The sequence below is a fragment of the Haliaeetus albicilla genome, chromosome 9, assembly GCF_947461875.1.
Source record: "Haliaeetus albicilla chromosome 9, bHalAlb1.1, whole genome shotgun sequence".
In the NCBI taxonomy this organism is placed as follows: domain Eukaryota; kingdom Metazoa; phylum Chordata; class Aves; order Accipitriformes; family Accipitridae; genus Haliaeetus; species Haliaeetus albicilla.
The window spans coordinates 9,738,454-9,760,013 of NC_091491.1; the positions used below are offsets into that span (position 1 = coordinate 9,738,454).

The window sequence follows — 21,560 nt, forward strand, 5'->3', positions numbered from 1 at the left end:
CCTGTCCTCACTTCCATGTTTGTCTGTACTGAAGAACAAATAACTTCTTAGGAAAGAGTCATGGAGCAGCTTGGTTTCCTGCGATCCAGAGAACTGGGATGTCCCTTGTGAGTCCAACACCAGCGACAGCACAGGCATTGACAGAGGGCTTGGCTGTGGTCAGTTTTTACATCCTCTCCTGTCTAATTTGGATGCTCAGACTGAATGATTGACACACTGGAGTTAATTCTCACCTTCCTGCTTTATTGTGGAGACAGTTAGGATTTCCAGCAGCAAGTAATTAACTGAAATTTCATATTGGAAATCAAGGGGGGGATAAGTGCTCCTTCATGTTGTGGTCTGTTTCCTGGGAAGTGATTGTTCGTGATATTCTTCATGTAAAATCACAACAAAGTCAACCAGTGGCTGCTAGCACAGCCCCTCGCATTCCTAGCTAGAGCTGAACTAACCACCCAAATACCAAAAGCAAAATCCAGTGACAGTTGTCTCCTCTCCTCTGGTCTTGTAGTCCTCTTATGCCAGCAGCCCTCTTCCGAGTACTCAGAGGAGAATGTTTATCTTGTACTTAAGAGCCGGTAACAGACACAATGGTAAGAAGAGATTATCTCCTCTGTGGTCCCTGGATCTAGGGTTTCTGCTGAAGGCTAGGTTAAATCCCATGGTATTTTTCACAATACCATGTAGGTTTTGAACAATCCAGGACTCTCAGGTGTTGAGCACAGCAGGCAACATCCCTAGAAGCTCTTTGACCAAAGAAATCAATGTGTCTGAAGCCTGGAAATATATATCAGTTTTTGTACCTCTGATAAAGAAGGACCTGCAGATTTAGCCTTGAAATGTAGTTATGAATTCAACCCATTTTTGATCCTGGTTGGCAGTGCCGATGCTACAGTACTTTAGAAGGTGAAAAGCAATTGCAGGAAAACAAAACCTTTTAAGAAAAGCTTTTTATGGTGGCAAGACCATGTTTTATAGGAAATATTAACCTCTTCGAGGAACTATCTCATGCTCATCTCCTGGAACCTGCATCATGCCTTGAACACCAATGGGAAGTCAGTTTGTAATTTGTGAATAGTAATTTAAGGCTAATAGCTAGAAGTGAGTCTAAAATTCAGATCTGAACTTCCTCAAGGAAGTGCAGGAAAACTTTGGATTTGAGGCTCTGAGTCATACTGGCTAGCCAAACCAATTTGCATAAAATGAGAAATAACACAGGACTGGATGCGAATCTAAAATTTAAGGACTGTAAAACAGTTGATTAACTTTCTTCCCTGATTATTTTTCTCCTCCATTTTCATGTGTTTTTCCAGACTTGGAAAATAGCAGGATTGGTGGATACTGAGCAAGAGTATCAGGTGGAACTGAGATAGCTTGGCTGGGAACTTGAGTGTCAACCTCAGGAGTCTTGAGAGAGTCTCTTTGGGAGATTCAGAGATTAGTTTTGTAATAGGTCAGCATCTCCAGGTAGCCAATATCTGATGTGCTGCCACCAGTTAAGGTAATTTCAAAAGTTTGTGTTACTGAAGTTTCACTTGGGGATTTTGAGCTAGTGTAAATTGAGGAAAATTCATTGGTATCGATGGAATAATTATCCCTGTAAATAAAATCAAACCTGGAGCTCCATCTTGGGATGTGGATCTTTGAGCTTTGCAGAGAGCGGGAGAAGTCACTCAGTAAAAAATTAAGTTTTTCTTATTAAGATGCATTCAGCCAACTTTTGCACTTAAGTGATATTATTTGGGGGTTTTGATAATGTTTGGGTTCTTGAGGCCCACATTTTTTTTTTTTTTTTTTGCCTTGTTCAGGGGTCAAATAGACTACATAAAATATGGAGTAGTCTGAATATATCTGGCAGCTGTGATCTTGACCATCTATGAATACATGTACAATGATACCTTTCAAGCCATAAGAGAAAACATGGATTTTTACAAACTTCGGTTTCCATTGTTTGTACGCAACTAATCAAAACTTGCTTTATTGTAGGAAAGGGCAGAAAATCCTTAAAACTGCTTCCAATAGAAAGAGGGGGAAGCAAATAATTATATGGAAAATGAAGGGCAGAAAATGGGAGTAAAAAAAAAAAGGTTCTGATCAGGTTTGTTTGGTTTTTGGTAGGTCCAGTTTAATTCAAAGGAAAATGTTGGTTTTGTAAGCTAAAAAAATGTGAAGGCCAGAGTCTGCATGCATTTTCCCATGTCTCCTCTCCTCTTTTATTTATGGGAAATTTTACATGATATTACAGTGGTTGTTGTGGAGTCCTGAGGTTTGCCACCAAGTGCAGCTGTATGGTACTTCTGCTTTAAAAGTGAAGGGCACTGAAGCAATGCCCTGAGTCAATGCTCCTGGATTTGGGCAGGTTACATAAACTTCTTGTGCTTAGTTTAATCATCTGTCTAAAAAAAAAACAAAAACAAAAACAAAACAAAAAAATAGTTCTGTTTTCTTGTGTACAAGGCTATTAGAGTTTTAGTATGCAAAAATTACTTTGAAATTCATAGCAGCCCTATTCAAACCTAAAGCACTGATTTATATAACAGTTTGGTATCTAAATTTCTCCGATTTGCTTTCAGTGCAGTGTATTTTTGGTTTCAGCAATGTGCTATGTGCAGTATGACCTGCTTTTTTTTCCACTTAGTGCAGGGTTCAAGCTGTCTTCGGAGCAAAAAGAGGATGGGAACTTCCAACTCTTTTCAGTCTACCTTGTGCTTCTTCTTGAGGAGAGATGCAGAGAATCATTGCAAGGTCTTTGCATTCTCGTATGTGGTGCAAGGGTCTTGTACTGGTGGTCTGCAGTGGTGGGAGCTTTGCTTTTTAGGAAGTGTCTTCAGTATAGTCTTGATGCAGGAAAACGCTGAAGCAGCTTTCTAATGCAGAGGGATGTTTTTCCCATCACAGATTCCATTTTCTTCTGAATAGCCACTACGAGTACCATGTAAAATCCCGTAGTGACCATTTTCTGTTTGGTTGGAATTTTTCTTGCTTGTTTGGATCTTTATTCTCCTCCTGTTGTGAACTGCCTTTCCTTGTCTTGTACACTGAAGATGATGTTGCAGCCTTCTCTTTCCCTCTCTTTCTCTCTCTCTCTCCCTTCCCCTTTTCCCATCTCCACTGTTCTTTTTTCCCTATGTGTGACCAGACTCAGACGCAGTTGGAGCATGCCCGAATACGGGAGCTCGAGCAGAGCCTGCTGTTTGAGAAGGCACAGGCTGAAAAACTCCTCAGAGAATTAGAGGACACCAGGGTAATCGACCCCCACTTGCCCTGCCTGCAGAACAGCGCGCTTGCCCCCTGCGTTGATGCTCATGACGCCTTGCTTTGGGTTTCTTTCTTTTGGTTTTTGTGGGGTTGATTGGTTTTGGCTTGAATTTAGACTTCCCTGATTTTTTGTTTGGTTTTTATTTGCTCTCTCTCCTGGAAATAGTAGTATGGTATAATTTCTAGCTTTGCTTCTTGTGTGGGGACTTGTTTCTCAAATTGAGTTTGCTTCTCTGCCCCATGCCACCATTTGACACGAGCTCTTCACAATTCATCTTTCAGTTAACATGCCCAAATAATATCCGCACCCTGCACAATTCATTCCGCCTTGAGGGTCCCCCAGGCTGTAATAGGAAATAACATTGCAATCAGCATTCCCTTTGTCCCCCCTCCAGTTGTGGGAGCTGCCATGTGAAATGGAAGATACTGGTGAGTGCAGGTGGACCAGCTCTGATCCTTGGCCATGCCTGCAACAGGACAGGCTGCCCAGATGAACAGCGCACACGATCCTAAAAGCAGCCAGATGTGGAAAGGGCTTTTTCATGCTGGTGTGGTGTGAGAAGTGGCAAACTTGCTACAGTGAGCTTCCTTCTCACCAATGGATTTTAGAGCTGTAGAAAACACAAACGTGAGGTTCTCCAAAAGGGCTTAACTGGTTTGAAAACCCCTGTGCCCTTCTAAAATAAAACCACCCAGCCTCCTGGGCTGATCGTTAGTGGGGATAATGGCAATTGAAATGATATGGAATTGATTGCTTGTGTTTTGGCTTGGTTTCCTTGTTTCTTCTGCCTTTTTCTAATATTTCATCTAGTCAAATCTCTTCTCCATCCATAGCTGCAGCACCCTGAACTCCCTGTGACTAGCAGGTAGTTCAGCCCTGTTAGGTTACATTCAGATCGTAATACATTGATCCATAGCCCTTATGCTCAATGTTAACCATAGTCAGATTTATTGCCTTGCATCCTCTAGCCTTCTATGTTATTTTTACTTTGCTAATAAACTCTAACAAGTACTCGTGTAAAAATCCCTTTTCCTTTTTACACCAGGGTAAACAAATTACGATGCGGAAGAGAGGTCTGTAGGCTGAGGATTGCTGAGCAATAAAGGAAACATGATATGCTTGACGCTGGTTTCAATGCTTGTGATATTCCTGCACGTGCAGTCACATTTCCTCTGCGCATCGTCTGGCAAGATGCCTAGTCTGGAAATATAATGCCCTTTCAGGACATTATTTTTCATAAATCACTGTTGCTCTCTAGCGAATTTAAGGGTTGTTTCAAAGATGCATGTTTTTCTGTGGAAAACGAAAGGTTCATATTAGAAAAAACAAATTGCAATTGGCACAAAGACATAACTGTTAGAGTTATTGGTGATGGTTACCCTGGTGCAAAACTGTACTCGGATTGGAGGGTGCTGGGTATTCTTTTCCTGTTTATTTGAACTTTGACTAATGTACTTTGGATTTACTTCCACTGGAGCACACTTACTAAAAGGAAGGATGCAGCGATGAGAGGTGGGGACTGACTTTGTCTTCTGTTGTGTTGCAGTTAACCACGGTAGCAGAGAAGTCCAGAATCCTGCAGCTGGAGGAGGAGTTGAGCCTGAGGCGCAGCGAGGTGGATGAGCTTCGGCAGTGCCTCAGGAGCTCTCACCAAGCAGAGACCCCTGAGCATAACCTTGGCTTGCAGTCAGAGGCTCTTCGTCTACGCGATCAACTGCTGTCTGCCAACAAGGAGCATCAGAAGGAGAGCAGCCAGCTAAAGGAGAAGTACGAGAAGACATTAAAGAAGTACCAGCAGGAGATGGAGAAGCTGAAATCTGTCAATGAGAAGTACTCACAGGAAATCATTGACCTAAAGCATAAAGTTCAGCAAGCCACTAATGAGAACATGGGGCTCATGGACAACTGGAAGTCCAAGTTGGACACGTTAGCTTCTGACCACCAGAAGTCTCTGGAGGACCTGAAAGCCACACTGAGCACAGGCCCCGACACCCAGCATAAGGAGATTGTGGAACTGAAGGCAGTGGTGGAGAGTATAAAGATGGAGCACCAGCTTGAGCTGGAGAACCTGAAGGCAAAGCATGACATTGAGACGGCTGTTCATATAAAGGAGAAAGAGAGTCTCAAACTGAAGTTGCAGGAGGCTGTGGATGAAGTGGAAAAAAGCAACAGCAACTGGAAAATGCAACTGGAAACCAAAAGTAATCAGCACCTTCTTGAGCTCCAAGATGTGAAGGACAAGTGTCGAGATGCTGAGCTGAGGGTGCATGAACTGGAGAAACTTCATGATGAATATAAAGATCAGACACAAGCGATAGCTTTCTTGAAAGAGCAGATTTCTTTGGCTGAGAAGAAGATGTTGGACTATGAAACATTACAGAAAACAGAAGCCCAGAGCAAACAGGAGATCCACAGATTGCAGGAAAAAGTGCTTGTCTTAGAGAACAAGCTACAGTCCATGGAGGCCCTGCATCCTTCTCAGCATGCAAATGTATGACTTCCGGGTCATTGTGCTTGTTTGTCATCACTGTTAGTAACCCTTCCTAGGAGTAGCCCTCAGCTGCTGCCTTGTGCAGTTTTCTGAGGCTTTTATGCCTCAAAGTATCTGGATGTTGTTACCTTCTATTGATTAGTGCTTTTTCTGCACTACATTTCCATGCTGAAGGTGTCTTCCCGCTCTTGAAAGCCAGTACAGTGGCACAATTAGAAGAAATAAGAGTCAAAGAGAAGTGGGCCACATCTGGGCTTGAAGACACGAGTCCTGTGGCAGCAGTATAGATAGGGCTATCGTGGTTTGTCAGGGTGGGCTCTTACCCTGAGCAAGCAGCATTATTAGCTGGAAAAGCATCATTTCTACAATACAGCTGTTGTCCTCCAAGGAACTGCAGCAGTCTTAGTGTATTATTGAGCAAGGCCCTTTAGGGGTAGGTGGAGGACAGGGTGGAAGAAGAGTCATTGCCCATGCTGAGATAGAGCATGTAGCTTGTCCAGCATGTGGATCATGGTTTGAGAGCCTCTGTTGGGGGCTGAGCTGATGGGGTTGGGTGGGAGGTGTGTGCCAGCAATGCAGCAGAGGCAGTGGGAAAGCTTCGCAGCATGTACGGGAGACACAGGAAAATGTTGACTTTGAGGATTATAGTGGAAGAGCTGCTAGCAAGAGTCAGGATGGCACCAGGGTGGGGAAGTAAAATGCCTGATTGAATACAAGTCCTGAGCCTCCCAGGGAATAAAAGCAGTAATAATATGAAGAGGTCAATTTTCTGTGGCCTTTGTGTCTTTTTAAGTCATCCTCATTTTTTTTACTATTTGCCACAGGATGCCATCCTGCCTTTGTGCATGGCACAGGGACACGTGGCTGGCTTTCCACTAGAGTGAGCGGGGGAGATTGCTACTTACGGTTCTAGGCTGGACCCCTATTTGTGTTTGGATTTTGCATGAGAAGTGAGCAAAAACCCAACTTACAACTTGTCCCTGTGGGGATGCAGTGAATTAAAATAAGCCATGAAATGTGCACGTTTTAAGAATACTCATTTGAAATCTACTGCTGGTAATGTAGTCACTGTTCCAGACTGAGGTGCCAATGAAGTGAATACAATGCCAATGTTTAATTTGCCAACGTGAACAGCCCCATTGAAATCAATTGCACCTCTGGGCAGCAAAGTGAAGCCCGTGAATTACTGTTGACCAAGTCAGAGCTTCATGCCTGCAAAAAGGCACACTGGACTGGACAGGAAAGGCAAAAGCCCAAGGAGGAATCTACAGCATTAATGATGTTTCAAGGGTTGCTCAACATGTTTCATCTAGTAAAGACAGTTGTGAACAATAAGTACAGCCAGGGCCCTGCGAGAAGTGGATGTTATTACAACATGTCACATATTACAGCCAATATTCAAACAGGAATGAATGTAAAAGAAGAAGCTGGAGGCTTCTTCCAGAGCCCTTTAGATAAATGTGGAGGGCTCTGGGGGATATTGATATTGGATTAGAACCAGGGAGTCTCAAAATAATTATTTTAACTATGTATTGATTAAAATCAGGAAAATGTGGTAAGAAATGCATGGGTGAAAGCCTTTGAGTATCACAGGGCAAATTCTATTTTTAAATGTCTTAGCTAATTTAATGTGACTGCAGTATTAACTACCCAAATATTTTAAACAAACAAATGTGTTCTGTGACCGTCTTTCCTAGACCTTCAAGTGAGACCCACAACTGCGCTTCCAAAGAGCAGTTAAAATAGTTTTTCCATACCAAAAGTACATCAGGTATTTCCCCTTTGGGTGTACTCCTGCTTCTGCTAGACGTATCCCGCAGCCCACTCAGGCTCTCGGGGACTGACCTTGGGCCTTTCAGTGGTGGTGGCCACAGCAACTGCTTGATCTGGGGCATGTGCTGAGGTCCCACCAAAGGCTGCTGGATGTGAAAAGGCTTGAAGGGCGGCATTGTGGCCTCTGCAATGGAAAGCCTGGCTGTGAGCTCTGCTTTTCGTTCCAGTAGAGACAAAAGAGGGTGGGGAAAAGGCAGAATCCCCTATATGGACTAGCATTTGCTTTTTATTATTTTTATTAATGTATTCATTCTCTAATAATTATTATTTTATCAATGTTTTATTACTGTTTTTATAACTTTGGGCACAGTTAGATTCTTCAGAAGTTGAGGAAATTGTTGTCTGATAGGTCTCAAGCTGAATGCTAATGAGCATTTGCACCTGAATATTTGCCATAATTAACCACAGGAGACTGGTCCAACGGAGAGCAGCTCTTCCATCGCTCTGCACAAACTCTGAGCTTGTGAAAGCTGGGACCAGAGCTTGTGGGGAAAGCCTGATCACTTTTTCCCTCCCTGGTGAATCTCGCTGTTGTGCGTAGCTGCCTGGTGTGTGTGGGCACTCTCAGATGGCACCAGTTAGCCTTCAGTAGTACCCAGCTGTAGAAGTGACTCCTCAAAAGCCTTTTTTTCCCTCTCAGGAAGGATGTAAAAAAATTGTAACTTGGGTACTGGATACACTTCTGCTTTGGATGGGGCTTTGTGGTTGTTAACTTGGCTTTGAATCTTTGGGTAAAGGGCTGTTTCACATCTCATATTTTACATTTATTTCAGATGATTGAAACTAATGATATTTCAGAAGAAAAGATAAAAATGAAGCAGACTATGGAAGGTATGAAATTTTATTGGTTTTTTTGGAACACCCTGTTCTAGCAAATCGTGTGCCTTCCCTTCCTCCAACTTTCTGCTCTTGCAGGGACGGCTGTGTGGAAGAGGCTTAGGAAGCCATTTCATTTCTCAGATTTTGCTGGATGGCATTTGTTGTTTGCCTTTTTTTTTTTTTTTCCCCTTCTAATCCGGCTGAGCATATGCAGGGGTGGATGTTTTTTATTTGCATTAGACATTCACCATGCAGATGGTGCAGGCTGGAGACAGGTCTGGGGAAATGGGCGCACTTCCATCCCATCACTGATTTTTACAGTGGGTAAAATCCAGACATTAAATGTAATTTGTTCATAGGAGAGGACTGCTAATGGTAGATATTAATGTGACAGGCTTAAAATAATGGGGGTTACTTTTTTTTATTAAGCTTACTATGAATCAAATCCATCCTTTTAACAAAACATAGAATTGATGCACTCAGAAAATTTCTATAAAGTAGCTTTGAAACTGAATTGCGCTCAGCCTCCCTCACAAAGAGGGTAAGCTGTAACCCCTAGTCTGAGCAACAGCAGACCTGGCAAGATTAATGCTGGATGGCCCAGATGGTCCCTGTTAGGAGCGATGTCCTACCACATTGCTGTGGATGACATACATTTTTGGGTGTCTGAAGGATTCAGGGCTGTTCCAAGATACGTAAGGTGCTTCCAGATCATGTCTTCCCTTGCTCATTCCCAGGAGACTCGTATTTCTTCATTCTTCCTTAGGGTTGGTTTTTATGTAGCAGAAAATGTTATCAGTCTAGATCACAAAGGTGATTTGTAAAGGACTAACTTGTCATTTTTCTTTTCAAATGGCATTTGGCTTACGGTAGCATAGCTTTTTCTCCATTACTCACCTCTAAGGTGTCTGTTCTCTGCAAAGCCCTTGTTAAAGTCCTGCTCAGGATGGAGCAACTTAAATGGAGGTTACTGGGGACTTTTACTGGCTTAAACTTCACTTAACAGACACTTTGTTTAGTTTGAGTGTCCCTCCAGCTGTTCCTGGATTCAGACAGAGGTGTTCTGCCCTCAATGCTAGCTAAGCATTGTCAGTCAGCTCGTCACTGTCTTTGCAGGTACAGGATTACATATATGCTATACCAAATTATATGATTGACAGGTAATTCCTGCCTAGTGAAGGCAAAGCATAACTAGGTCCAGCAGCCACTGCTCTTAAAATGGCCACTCAGTCTGTGTGCATGTTGTTTCCACACTGAATAAGCCATATATAGATGTACTAAAACCAACCAGTTCAGACTTGAGCCACAAAAGCATCGTACTTCAAATCTACAGTTCTGTTTGAGTGTGGAAATGCATCGGTTCCAGAAAACGTGTCTTTGCCTTCCAGTGTAGGAGGTAACACAAAAAAATGTGCAGAAAGTTCCTTTTGGTGATTTTGATTAATGTTTTATTCCCTTTTTCTTTTCCCACCTTGTGGTTGCTTTCTTAAACCTGTCTGATATGGCTTCCCAGCTGTGTATCCTACTGCCTAATACCTGGATGGTGGTGAGTGCAGTGAGAAACACCCATTACTTGTCTCCTGCTGCTTCTCTGCCGATGAAGGGTACCACCACCACGCCCCTGTCACATCCCGACCCATGCCTTACATTCGATACCTTCCTGATTTGCACAAAGCATTTTCCAAGCTTCTAATCTTTGTCTTTTCTTTTCATCCTCCCACAGACCTCCAAGACAAGCTGAGTAAAAGAGACAAAGAGGTGTCATCACTGGTGTCCCAAACTGAAACTCTAAGGGCCCAAGTAAGTGGTAAGTTTCCCTAATCCAGTGCTGGTGGGAACTAGGCGTTTCCTTGCTCGTCCTCTGTACTGGTATTGAACAAGGGCCCACGTGCTGAAATGGCTGGTGTTAAAACTGCCTGTCTTCTAATGGATGTTGTTGGTAAAAATTTGTTCAGGAGTTTCAGTCTCTTTTCAGGAGTTGAACACAAACACTGCAGAAGATATTTGTATCCTGTGAGGGAGGGTTTGGGCTCATTGAATGTCAAAAGCTGAAAGAGGCAGACGTAAATGGAGCCAGGTGTGTTGTTTCTGAGATCTGCCCTTAAATAGGGCCAGATCCAGAGCTAGCCAGGTCTATGCTGCTAGGAGTGGGAGTTGGGAAAAGGCAAAAAGCAGGAATGTGAGTAAAGAACTAAGTGACCTTTCTTCTCCCTGTATCCTCTGCTTCTTGTAGCTTTGGAAAATAAATGGAAAACAGCAGAAAAGAAGGCTGATTCATTGTTAAAAGAAAAGAAGAGGCTGGAAGGTGAACTGGAAGCCTTGACCAAGAAAACACACGATGCTTCAGGGCAACTGGTCCTGATTAGCCAGGAGCTACTCAAGAAGGAAAGGTCAGTCTGCAGGTCTGACGGATGGAGCTGGAGACGGAGCTCTGTGTGTTCAGGGTGCTTTAATTTACCACCAAAAGAAATCTAGAGGTTGAATTGTTGAAGTTCAGTCCCCAGCTTTCCTGTTCTTTAGAGATGCTCATGTGCAAATTTGGTTAAAATCAGGGGCTGTGAATTATCAAAGGGACTGCCCTTTCACTGCTTGCCAGGAGCTGCAAGACAGCTCAATACCCACGTAGATGCCGAATGAAGTCATCTACAAGCCAGCTAAGCTGGCTGCTGCCCTGCTCTGAAATGCGGTGCCTTGTGCAGGTCCCAGTCTCTTTAAAGCTGGCACAGTGGGGAGGACAGGAAATCTGAAGCCCCCGAAGCGGTAGGAGTTGGGTCAGGTTTGCTCGCTGGCCTTCCTTTGGGTCCGTAGCAAAGGTGGGAGGGAGCGCAGCAGGACTCCAGTGGCGTGTGGGCTCTGGAACGTCTTCACCTTTTCATGCCGCTTCTTCCAGGAGTCTGAACGAGCTGAGAGTGTTGTTACTGGAGGCGAACCGGCACTCGCCTGGGCCAGAGCGGGACCTAAGCCGGGAAGTGCACAAAGCAGAGTGGCGGCTGAAGGAACAGAAGCTCAAAGATGACATCAAGGGTCTGCGAGAGAAACTGGTTGTGCTGGTGAGGGCACCAAAACCCCTCCTGGCCTTGGCCTGGGGGCTGGAGGGCTCTGTGCTGCTCAGGGAGGGTCCTAGCCCTTCACCCTTGCTCCAAGTCTTCATGCTTTCTTTTGTGCTACTGAGCATCTGATGGGAACTTCCTTGACGGCGCCTGTGAGCTGTGGCCTGGCTTAGTGGCACCTCATTAAGCAGCAAAAATGTCCATATGTCCTTCTCCAGTGTTTTGCTGTTCCCACGGGTTTTTTAGATCCGTGGCTAAATAGGGCTAAAATTTGTGGGAGAAACTGAAGGTCGGTCAGCTACCCCACATTGTTTTATACAATCTCTGATCTAGGAATAAGCAATGTCTTCCGATTTCTGTGTACTTCAGTGTCCTCCAGTGGTTGAAATGTGAATAATTTATTTGAACTCTGCTGGGAACAAACTGGAGCTGCTGCTGGTCGCACTTGATAAAATTGCCTTCAGGGTTGTGCTGTGACCCCATCTACTGTTGAAATCAAAACACACTTGTACGAGTTACAGTGGATTTCGACTTTGCTTAGTCTCTGTAGTTACTCGTTTTAATCTAACATGCTCCTATTTTCCCTTTGCTCTGTAAGGACAAGGAAAAATCAGTAACGGATCAGCGGCGATACTCCCTGATCGACCCCTCGTCAGAGTCAGAAGTGATCCGGCTGCAGCACCGGCTTGTCAGCACGGAGGATGTGCTGCGCAATGCGCTGGAGCAGGGCCACCAGATGGAGAAGCTCATGGAAGCGATGAGGCTCTCCTCCGAGAAAACACAGGTAGAGCATTGGCAATCGTTTCCCAGGTCTCTCAGCCCTCACCAGTCATCTGTCTTGAGCAATCTCCTGGGATCTTGCCCTGTGCTGTGGGGGGTAATGCAGTCAGCTGGGTCCCTTTCTCTCTGCTGGAAACAGCCTGGCAAAACTTTGTTCTGTCAGAGGTAGCTTAAAACTAAGAAAAGCCTTGCTAGTTGGTAATTACAGATCCTTTTGTGCTCTGCAAGAATGGTTGCTAAATGTGGTATTTTGGGGAATGTTGCAGTGTGAGTAACTGTTCTTTATGTGTACAACGACGTATGGCTGCACATCCTTGCGGTACAGGCACTTTATGATATGGAAGTTGAGGATTTCTGCCATCCCTGTTCTTTGAGAGGTTTATTTCCATGCAGTCCATAAGCAGAAACTTTGGAGGTGACTCTGGGAAAATATTTTCCATTTCTCTTACCAGCTCCTGGAGGCATCTCTGATTCTGATCTGGGTTTGCTGATGGACCAGGAATGTTCCCATTCCAGTTACTGTCTTCTCTTCCCAACTTCCTCTGGTCTCCCTTTGTTTCTTCTGACAAAAGCAAAACTGCTTCTGTTTGTCTTGCATCCTTCTTTATGAAATTGAAGGCTGCAAATAACTTGACTCTCCACATTTGGCTTTTTTCCGTCTCGTACCTGTGGTGTTCAAGCCCTGATTGATTCCTCCTGCGAAGTGATGTGCCCCTTGTGCCAAGCTTTGTGCTTCATGTCCTTTATTGCTCTTCTAGCTGTATTTTCTCTTGTGTCTGCAACCAGGTCATGGCTTTCAGAGCCCAGATGCACCAATGCTCCTCTGGTACTTGCTTATTTAAATTCTTAGCTGAAAAATGTCTTTCTCTTGCAGTAATGAGCTACAACTCGCATTCAAGCAGACACCTTAGGATAGTACAGAGCAAGTCTCTAGACACGGAAAATGGGCAGAGAGCTTGTTTTCCTGGATGCAAGTGCAGATATGTTGTGGTAGGTAATCTGAGGGGTATCAAGCCTTCTCCTCCCATGACACTGTCTTCTGCACAGTTTGCAGATACACCAAATGGCTGTTTGCATTGCAGTAGTACTTGCAGGAAGGCAGTCAGGAGGAGGGTGCACAGTAAAAACTGCAGCCCTGAAAGCTCTGCTGGCTCAGCTGAGCATCTGTGTGTTGCAGACAAGTCTCTATATCCCGCAGTGCAGCGGCAGCAGCCGTCTGCCAGCACCAGACAGGACAGCTGTAGTTGTGATGACAAGTTTGTGGCAGTCCAAGACGTACTGTAATCCTGTCGGTACCTCCAGAGTGACTTTAGCTTCTGCTGTAATTGCTATGTGTCAGATGAAAATGCATCATGACAACCTCATCTGTTGGAAGCTATGGGAGGGGTGGGGAAAGTTATTCTCTGTTTGCTTTAATACTAAGTCCCTTGAAAAAAGGAAATCCTCCCTTTCGCATTCCTGTCTCCAGAGGTGGTGCAGGTGGTAATTATTTCTTCCCCAGCTGTAGAAAATAACTAATCTTGCATAAAGGGAGTTGGAATGGACCTTATGAGGTCAGCTAATCTATCCCTGGTATTACTTTGATACTTTCATGCTTAAGAAATCTTAGAGATACGACAAGATAGTATTATGCCTTCAGCTACAAACCATGGTACTAAGAGACAGACAGAGGATTATTGCGGGAAGCTAGGCTTCAAACTTCTGTTGATGTCAGATTTTTAAAGCGCCTAGTTACAAGGAAGTCTGGATCAAAGCTCCTGGTTTCGGTATGATATCTGTTCATCCTTCCCCTTATGAAGGGGAGTTGTTAACCAGGGGCTTTCAGGCTGAGCCTGAGGATGTTGCTGGCCTAAAGAGATCCTGGTGCAATAGTTAGGGAATTCATGGTTCTTCCCCAGAAGCCACGTTTCTGCTGTAACCCATCCTGCACTAACTTCTGACCTCCCATCTCCTCTCTGACAGCAGCAGCTGTTGCCCAGGCTCTGCCTTGGCATTGCTCTCCCTTTGTCTGTAAAGCCTTCACTTCGCAGCGCGCTCAAGAAGGAAATCTCTAATTACCACAAGCTGCTGCTGCTCTCCCTTTGCAGGCTTCGTCAGCCGCCGCGCTCTGCAGTCCTTGATGCGCATGGCTGGCCTTGCTGTTAGACAAGGAGGTGCAGGAGCTGGGGGGAGCATAATGGCACTGTGTCTTCGTCTCATTGTCAAGTAATTGCTGCCTTGCTGTTCCATGCCTGCAGCTGCAAAGTATTTGTCCTGTAATAGAGGAAGAAGATCTTTGCCTTCTCTGTGTCTTGGGAGATCCTCAGCTTGGGAGACCCTTGGGACCTCACAGCTTTGCAGGAAATGACAAGGATTTGGCATTCAGGCCTTTCGTTGGAGGTTTTGCAGTGATTGCTGTGGGAGCTTGTTTATTTAATTTCAAGTGATTTGCGCCACTTTGTTCATTATCGTGACCATGTACTGAGACCAAATTTCAAACCTAATTCCTGGTATCTGATAGCTGCTTAGTGCAGAGATGGGGTGTGCTGGCAGCCAGGGTAGCATATGTTGCCTTGTGCAAGGCCTGAATCCCCTGTGGCAGTGGGTGCAGTCCCCAAGGCTGAGTGACTACAGCAGCACTGTTCTTGCCATCCATCCAGGTAGGATTCACTGCCCGGCAAACAGTTCAGGCTCTCAAAGCAGAGCTCGGTTTGAATCTCTGCCAGTTTTTCCTGCCCAAACTAAACCTCTCTCCTGTAGGGTTGGTTGTGCACCTTCATGATCACAGTAAGAATGGAAGCTGGGTAGCTGGGGTTCCTCTAATGATGGGTTTTAAACCTTGCAGTCTTGTCTGCCCATAATGTCTGGTTTTGCTGCCGTCAGCAGTTCACCAACCACTGTGAATCTGATTACCAGGACCCAAGAATTGACATCTGGCATGCTGTAACTTCAGGCTGCAGCTTTCTTCTCATTTGTGCCAGTTGTACTGTCATTTTGAAGCTGAAGGGCTCCATATTATCCCTGCTAAAGAAACATTATAAATGCTTAAAAGTTCTTGTGCTTTCTAAAAATAGAACAGCCTGCCCTGGCTGCAGACTCGTCCCCAGAGATGGGAAATGGGGAATGGCAAATGTCCTTTTCACTGCTGGGATGTTCACTGTGCCGTGTTTTGCAGCTAATGCTGCCCCTGGCTGAGGGTTTGTTTATTGGGATTTAAGAGTGAGAAGTGAAGAGCAGGTCTGTGTCCATATGGAACTTGGGGGATGTTTTGTAGCTGGGAAGGATGCAATCTGGCATGTGGGGATTGGGCCAGGGTGCAGAGGGCAGGAAGCTTCTTGCCAAAAGTGGGGTGGGATTTTTGCATTCTCCTTTCCTTGTGTGGAGCAGGCTGCTAAGGAAGGAGATGGCAGTCTTGCCAGATTTCAGCGCTTGTAGGCAACACCACTAGGCTCTGTGTCCCTCTTCAGTAAGTATTGTACATTCTCCCTTGCAGACTGTTGGAAATTCTGGGTCTGCTAACGGAATTCACCAGCAGGATAAATCCCACAAGCAAGAGGTAAGTTATAAGCAGAATGTTGTTTAAAACAGTGACTGCTTAATGTGACTTCTTGCCTGCTGTGCTGGGGACAGCTCTTGGATGGAGGCAGTTCTGCCAGCAAAGCTTGACTGTGTCATTCCCACAGTGAAAGCAAGGGGCTTTGCACAACTCCAGTTCCCAAGCATGGTGGGAACATCACCTTACCATTAAAATCACTTGAAGCCATCAGGAAGGTGCTAGTGAGATGCACACTGAGGTGCAGTGGGTGCTTGCTCTGGGAGGAGCAGTGAGAAGGGAGTTTCACCTCAGTCTCCTGGGTCAGTGGCTGTATGAATCTTTTCGTGGCAGCCGCAGCTAGAACCTGCTCGGTCCCAGATCTCTGCCGTCCCCTTTACATGGGTGGCATTTGTGGGACGTGCTGTCCTAGTCTCCCATGGTTTTCATGATGTAGGGCAAGACCTGTAGCCTCAGACTTCCATCTCCTCACAGGCAGGATGGCCAGCCTGAGGAAGAGGCAATGTGACTTACGGGGCAGAGCTGCTGGTCAGGACATGGCAGGCCTGGTGGCATTCCGCTCCATGCCTCGGTTTCCTCTTCTGTAAAAAGACTTCTGCTTGCTCTCGTTTTGCCTAACAAGGTCTCTTTTCTTCCAGGAGAAGCTCTGATAGAGAAGAGGTGAAGGAGGATCATTTCACGCCAGTATCAGCTCCTGTGCACAGTCAGGAAAAACGATACCACATCTGGCTTTAGCACCTCCAAAAGACCAGACACAGTATTTTCACTTTAAAGCAGGACAATGTTTATAATATACTAACTGATGTAATCAGGACAATCCTGGAGTCCAGTTTTCCAAGGCAGCCATTGTTCCAGGAGGGAGCAGAAAGATCTCTCTGGGTTTGGTTTCTTACTTGTATTGGTTTTGACTGTGGAATTTGTGTTGCTTGAGTTGCCCTTGTCCCACCAGCTGACCTGGTCTGGATGACAGCTGCCCCGAATGGTGGTTGAAGTGTCAGCAAGTCCCGGTAAGCCCACAGGAGCTGCAAAGGGATTTGCTTGTGGTGTTCAACTCCAAAGCGTGTGCCCAGAGGCTGCACGCTTCCCACGTCGTCTGTCCCTTCCCTTCTACCCCCGTCGGTGTCTTGAAGACCTGCACAAGCAAGTGAAACCTGCTGGGCTGACTGTTCACGCTGGCACGCGTAGGCTGAGGAAGACGGGGTGTGGGGATGTTTCCCTCCTTGCCTTCTAGAAGGCATCGCTGTTCTAGAGCATGGAGGCTGCACCTAGTACTTGTATCATAGCATGTTGTGGGAGATAATCTGATTTCAGAGGGTTATTTATTTTGTTTCTCACCCACTGCTGTTTGGGGAAGGAGCTGTGGTGGCTCTGAGTTTGGGGACAGGCACACCTCACTCAGGTGTGGTTGGCCTTTCTTCCTGCAGAGAGATTGCTGGGCTGGCCTGCCAATGCCCTGGGCCACAGCCAGGCTGCGCAGCCTGGTCCCCCTCAGTCATATGTGCTTTATTGGGTCTTTTTTGAGCACAGGACTCCACAGACAGCTGGATCTCGGCATCGCCAGCCTGAGAGCTCCATGCTGCCTACAGTCAGTGTGGGACCGATGCCCTGAGGAGATGATTCCCTCCTTGCCTGTTTAATTTAACAGCTAATGGGGGATTGCCTGGCAATTCTCCAGAGCTATCCTTGACTCTTCAGTATGATGCCCATCCCTTAATACCAGGAATGGAGGAGGCTAAAGTGCTGCTGTGAGCATTCATGCAGTAGTGGCTGTCTGTATTTGACGGGTACAGCAATCCTCTGTGCATGACCTGAGTACGAGTATTTGGAGCAGAAAGAATCCAAGACAAGCCCACACAGCTCTTGTGTCCGTACGCAGCAGTGCAGGCCCAGGCAGGGTCTTATTCCTTCTTCTGAAGGCTTTACTCTTCTCTTTAACTTTGCACCACAGCTCCCAAGGGACATTAGGGTGGAGGAAGGGGATAATATGCTCTTAAAGGTGTGAGAGAGTCCAGTTCAGATTCATTGTTCAGTACCACAAGAAAGAGTCACAGCAATATTTTACCAGGCTTCTCCTAGTTAGTGCCTAACTCTTCCAGTGTTCAGAAGCTCTTGTGTTATGATGGGGCATCTGTGAAAGAGGCCAGGACAGAAGAGGCCACTGAGAGAGGAGATCTGAGCCAGACTGCAGGCAGATGAACATCACGGCATGTCAGCTTCATTGCTTTTTGCCCTGATTTTCTACAAAGTTGTGTTACTTCTTCTGTAGTGTGTTGCCAGACTCCTACTCCCTTGAAGGATGGGCACCCAGAAGCAACCTGGGAAAGACTTGGGCTTCATGGCTGCAATTCTGCCATGAGGAGGACGTTGCTGAATCTGGGCTACGACACAATACTGGACCCTGCTCACTCGGTGCAGGATTGGTGATGTCACTTCATTCAAAGGGAGGATGAAAGAGGAAGGTGACTTGAGAGGAGTAAAGCAGGTCAGAAAACACAGTTTACATCTGGCGCACAGCGGGGGGAGGCAGAGCTTGGGATCTAATTGGCTGGAAATAATTCAAGTGGGATCCCATCCTGCCTTGTAGAAGTGTTTCATCAGCTCTTACTAGTCACCAGGAAGACTACCACATCCCTGCCTAGCTCTGGGAGTTTCCCAAGGGATCATAGGTGTGGTCTCCAAAATCCTCCTGGTTGGTGTATTCATCTCCTGAGTGATTTAGGCAAATCCCAGAGGGAGTGTTTGTTGTTACAGCCCGCGACAGTGAATACCTCACTGGGAGCTACTGTTTTTAAGAATTTAGGGCTGGTGTTTCCCAGAGTGCTCCTCTTCGCTGGATGGTCTCTGAAGTCACGTCTGCAGCTTCCACTGGGTTGAGTGGAGCTAACGGAGTGCTTGTTGCAGTGCCGCATGTCTCCAAGGCAGGGCTTCCCGGGCACCTGCAGGTGGGAGAGCCTATTCTGGTTTGTAACTTAATTTCCCTGATAGGTTTTCTAGTGACTTGTGATCAGCTGCCTTCATCTACAGAGGAAGGATACCTGCATTTTCCACCTCCCTTGATGCACCTTTGGCTCTGCACAGGGCAGGATCCCCCAGGAGTATTATGGAGACCATGTATTTGGTTCCATTAATCAGATCCAGAGTTGTCAGGGTGGCAGTCGTTCTGGCTGGAGGAGGGTCCCAGGGACCATCCCCTGTGAGCGGCTCAGACCTGTGGCTCTTCATCGTCACCCGAGCTGACTGGGCAGAACAGCAGCAGATGGGTCAGAGAAGGCTTAGAGTTAGTGCTGATGGTCTCTGGCTGTAAATAGCTGTGCTGGTCCCTAAGGATCAACCAGGAGCTGATGGCACTTCTTGGCTTTCTGTGGAGGCTGTGTGGTCTTTGTGTTGCAGGGCTGTACCGAAATGTGTCCCCACCCACCTTGGGGTGCAGGTCCATGGGAGTTGCTCCCCAAACAGGACCAACTACAGCGTCAACAGGACATGCTATCACACGCCTCATCTGGGTTTCAGCTCAACCCTGTATAAAGTGGCCAGGAGGGGGTTTGGACACCAGCCATGTCCTCCCTCCAAAATTGGCACAGGTTTCCCAAGGGCACCTGCCTCTGGCTGCCCTTCTGAGGTTGTAAGAGACCAAACTAGGGACAAACTTGGAAAGGACAAGGAGGAGATTCCCCAGCCCCTCTATTTATTTGTAAGTTTAAGTGCTATTTTTGCCTATGTGGTGGTGTATAAAGTACTTCACGATATTTGGTCTTACTGGCTTGGTTCTTTGGGGGAGATTTTCAAAGGCATTGGAGCACTGATGCACCCATCTCCTGTTGTTGGTCAGGGGCTGATTCCTGTTTGTGCCTTCACTCCCCCTTTGGCTTCAGCCTTGCTCTTATCTTGATCCCCAAGAGCTGGAACAGGGGGGCTGTGTTCTCCCCAGCCCCTCTCCCAGCTTGTGCGTGCCATGCTGGTTTTGCATCTGGAGCCGAGTCCTGAGCATCATGCCTCAGAGCACCAGTGCAGGGTGGGGAGCAGGAGGTAGCACGCTGCTGGAGCCCTCGGCACCAAGGGAAGGACCAGCACCCCGGTTGTGAGACCAGCCCTCATGGCCAGCTGTGTTACCCCAACGGTTAGTGATGCTTTTCTGCTGAAAGCTAAGACGTTATCCAGTGAAAAAAGTCTTTGAAATGGAGACTGCTCCATGTTTAGTGATTTCTTCTCTAACCCTCTAGACCAAAGGGAAAAGAATCAGTCTTGGTTGGTGATTTCAGCTTTATTCCTCCTTACAGCATCCAGAGAGCTGGAGCAAGGGGCAGCACCGTGCCAGTGCCGTACTGAATGACGGGTGCAAAGTTGCCAGCCAAGGCTTTACAGCTCTTGCCTACCCCTAGCCACCAGTGGTTCCTCTGGCTTACAGTAGAGATGCATGAGGGTTTCATTAAAACAAAATGATGCAAATGACACTGTAAAAGTCTTAACAAAAATTCCAGTACTCTGTTGTTCGGCAGCTTTAGCAGCTCAACACTATCTTGTAGGGAGTTATTAATACACTAAGATCCTATAGGCCTCATGTAAGTTACCAGAATAAAGATGATACTAGATGTATAAATGGATGATAACCTTTTACCCGTACAGTATGTATTACAATTTTGTAGCTTAGTCATTTTTTGGCTATCAGATTTTGTTAGTATGATATAAAAAAAAAAAAAAAAGAAAAAAAAAAGGTTTGACTGCTAATGTCTATTTTGTTATTTGATTCATTTTATTTCTTCCTCTGTACAAAAGCTGTACAAATCTTAGTTTGTGTAACTACTACAGATATGTATTCATGTACCATCCACCCCCTGTCCTGGCTTGCTGGTGTGGTGAGCTCGTTAACAATAAAATCTGTGGCTGAAGTCAGGCACCCCGGGGCTGCTGGGGGTGTGTTAAGGGTGTTTTGCAGTGCACAAGCCATGGGGAGATGGAAATGGTTGGGGAGCAAGGGGGGGCTTTCCCTTTGCAGCTCAAATGTGGGGCTTTGGCAAGTCCCTCTTGCCCTGAGACCAAGTGGTGACCTGGAGCCATCAGCGTTTGGGCTCTGCCGAGAGCAGGGTTTGCAAGCGGCCGAGAGGTTGCAGACCTGCCCTGGGGGATGAGATGCACCAGGAGCTGGCACACGGCATTTGCTCTTCTGCACCCTGTGCTGGAGGTGAGGACAGCCAGACCAAACATCGGCTCCTTCCCAGAGTGGCTCTCCTGGCCCGCTGCTGTTGGGTATCTCCCGAGCCGCAGGGTGATGGTGCTATTTATTAATCCATGATTATTTCTCTGTTAATCTCCCCAGTCCCTCTCTGACGCATCCACAGCACCCCGAGGTGAGGAGTGCCACAGTGTGCTGCGCTAGACCTACCTCCCCTCCCCTCGAGGCTGGTACCTATTCGTTTGAGCGGTGCCACCTTGATTTTGCAAGGGCAGAGATGGTGGTTGGGTTGTCCTTATCCCTTCCAGCTCACTTACTGCAGACCTTTAGAGCACAGGGAAACAGAGATTGCTGTGGATCGGTCCCGGGGGGGCTGCGGTTGCTGCCAGGGTCAGTGCCAGCCTGCAGCCCCACGTGTGGGTCCAGGTAAGCCACCCTGCTCCCCAGCCCAGCCTCCTGCCCCTCTTCCCCAGTGTTCCCACCGCATGCCCTTAGTGATGCTCTGAGCATCATGGGGTTACGCTGTCCCCCATGGGGCACGACTCAGGGAATTTACTCCAGGGGCTTGGTGCTTTTTACATGGTACGGCATCTCTTAATTGGAATTTCCCTGACTTCCCATGGCCTGTG

The 21,560-nt window shown here is 46.5% G+C and overlaps 1 protein-coding gene across 4 annotated transcripts in view; it reads left to right on the forward strand.

The window, feature by feature from the left end:
- CLIP2 (CAP-Gly domain containing linker protein 2) overlaps positions 1-20,647 on the forward strand; it is an 82,396-nt gene extending 61,749 nt beyond the window's left edge. For 3 of the 4 annotated variants that reach the window (XM_069791475.1, XM_069791476.1, XM_069791477.1), the window contains exons 9-17: positions 3,137-3,241; positions 4,803-5,747; positions 8,354-8,411; positions 10,123-10,206; positions 10,633-10,789; positions 11,290-11,449; positions 12,048-12,233; positions 15,702-15,764; positions 16,400-20,647. In XM_069791475.1, coding sequence (XP_069647576.1) covers positions 3,137-3,241; positions 4,803-5,747; positions 8,354-8,411; positions 10,123-10,206; positions 10,633-10,789; positions 11,290-11,449; positions 12,048-12,233; positions 15,702-15,764; positions 16,400-16,411 — 1,770 coding nt within the window. In that variant the 3' untranslated portion in view covers positions 16,412-20,647. The remainder of the gene's footprint in view (positions 1-3,136; positions 3,242-4,802; positions 5,748-8,353; positions 8,412-10,122; positions 10,207-10,632; positions 10,790-11,289; positions 11,450-12,047; positions 12,234-15,701; positions 15,765-16,399) is intronic. The other variant, XM_069791478.1, reaches the window with a different exon arrangement.
- The last annotated feature ends 913 nt before the right edge of the window (positions 20,648-21,560 follow it).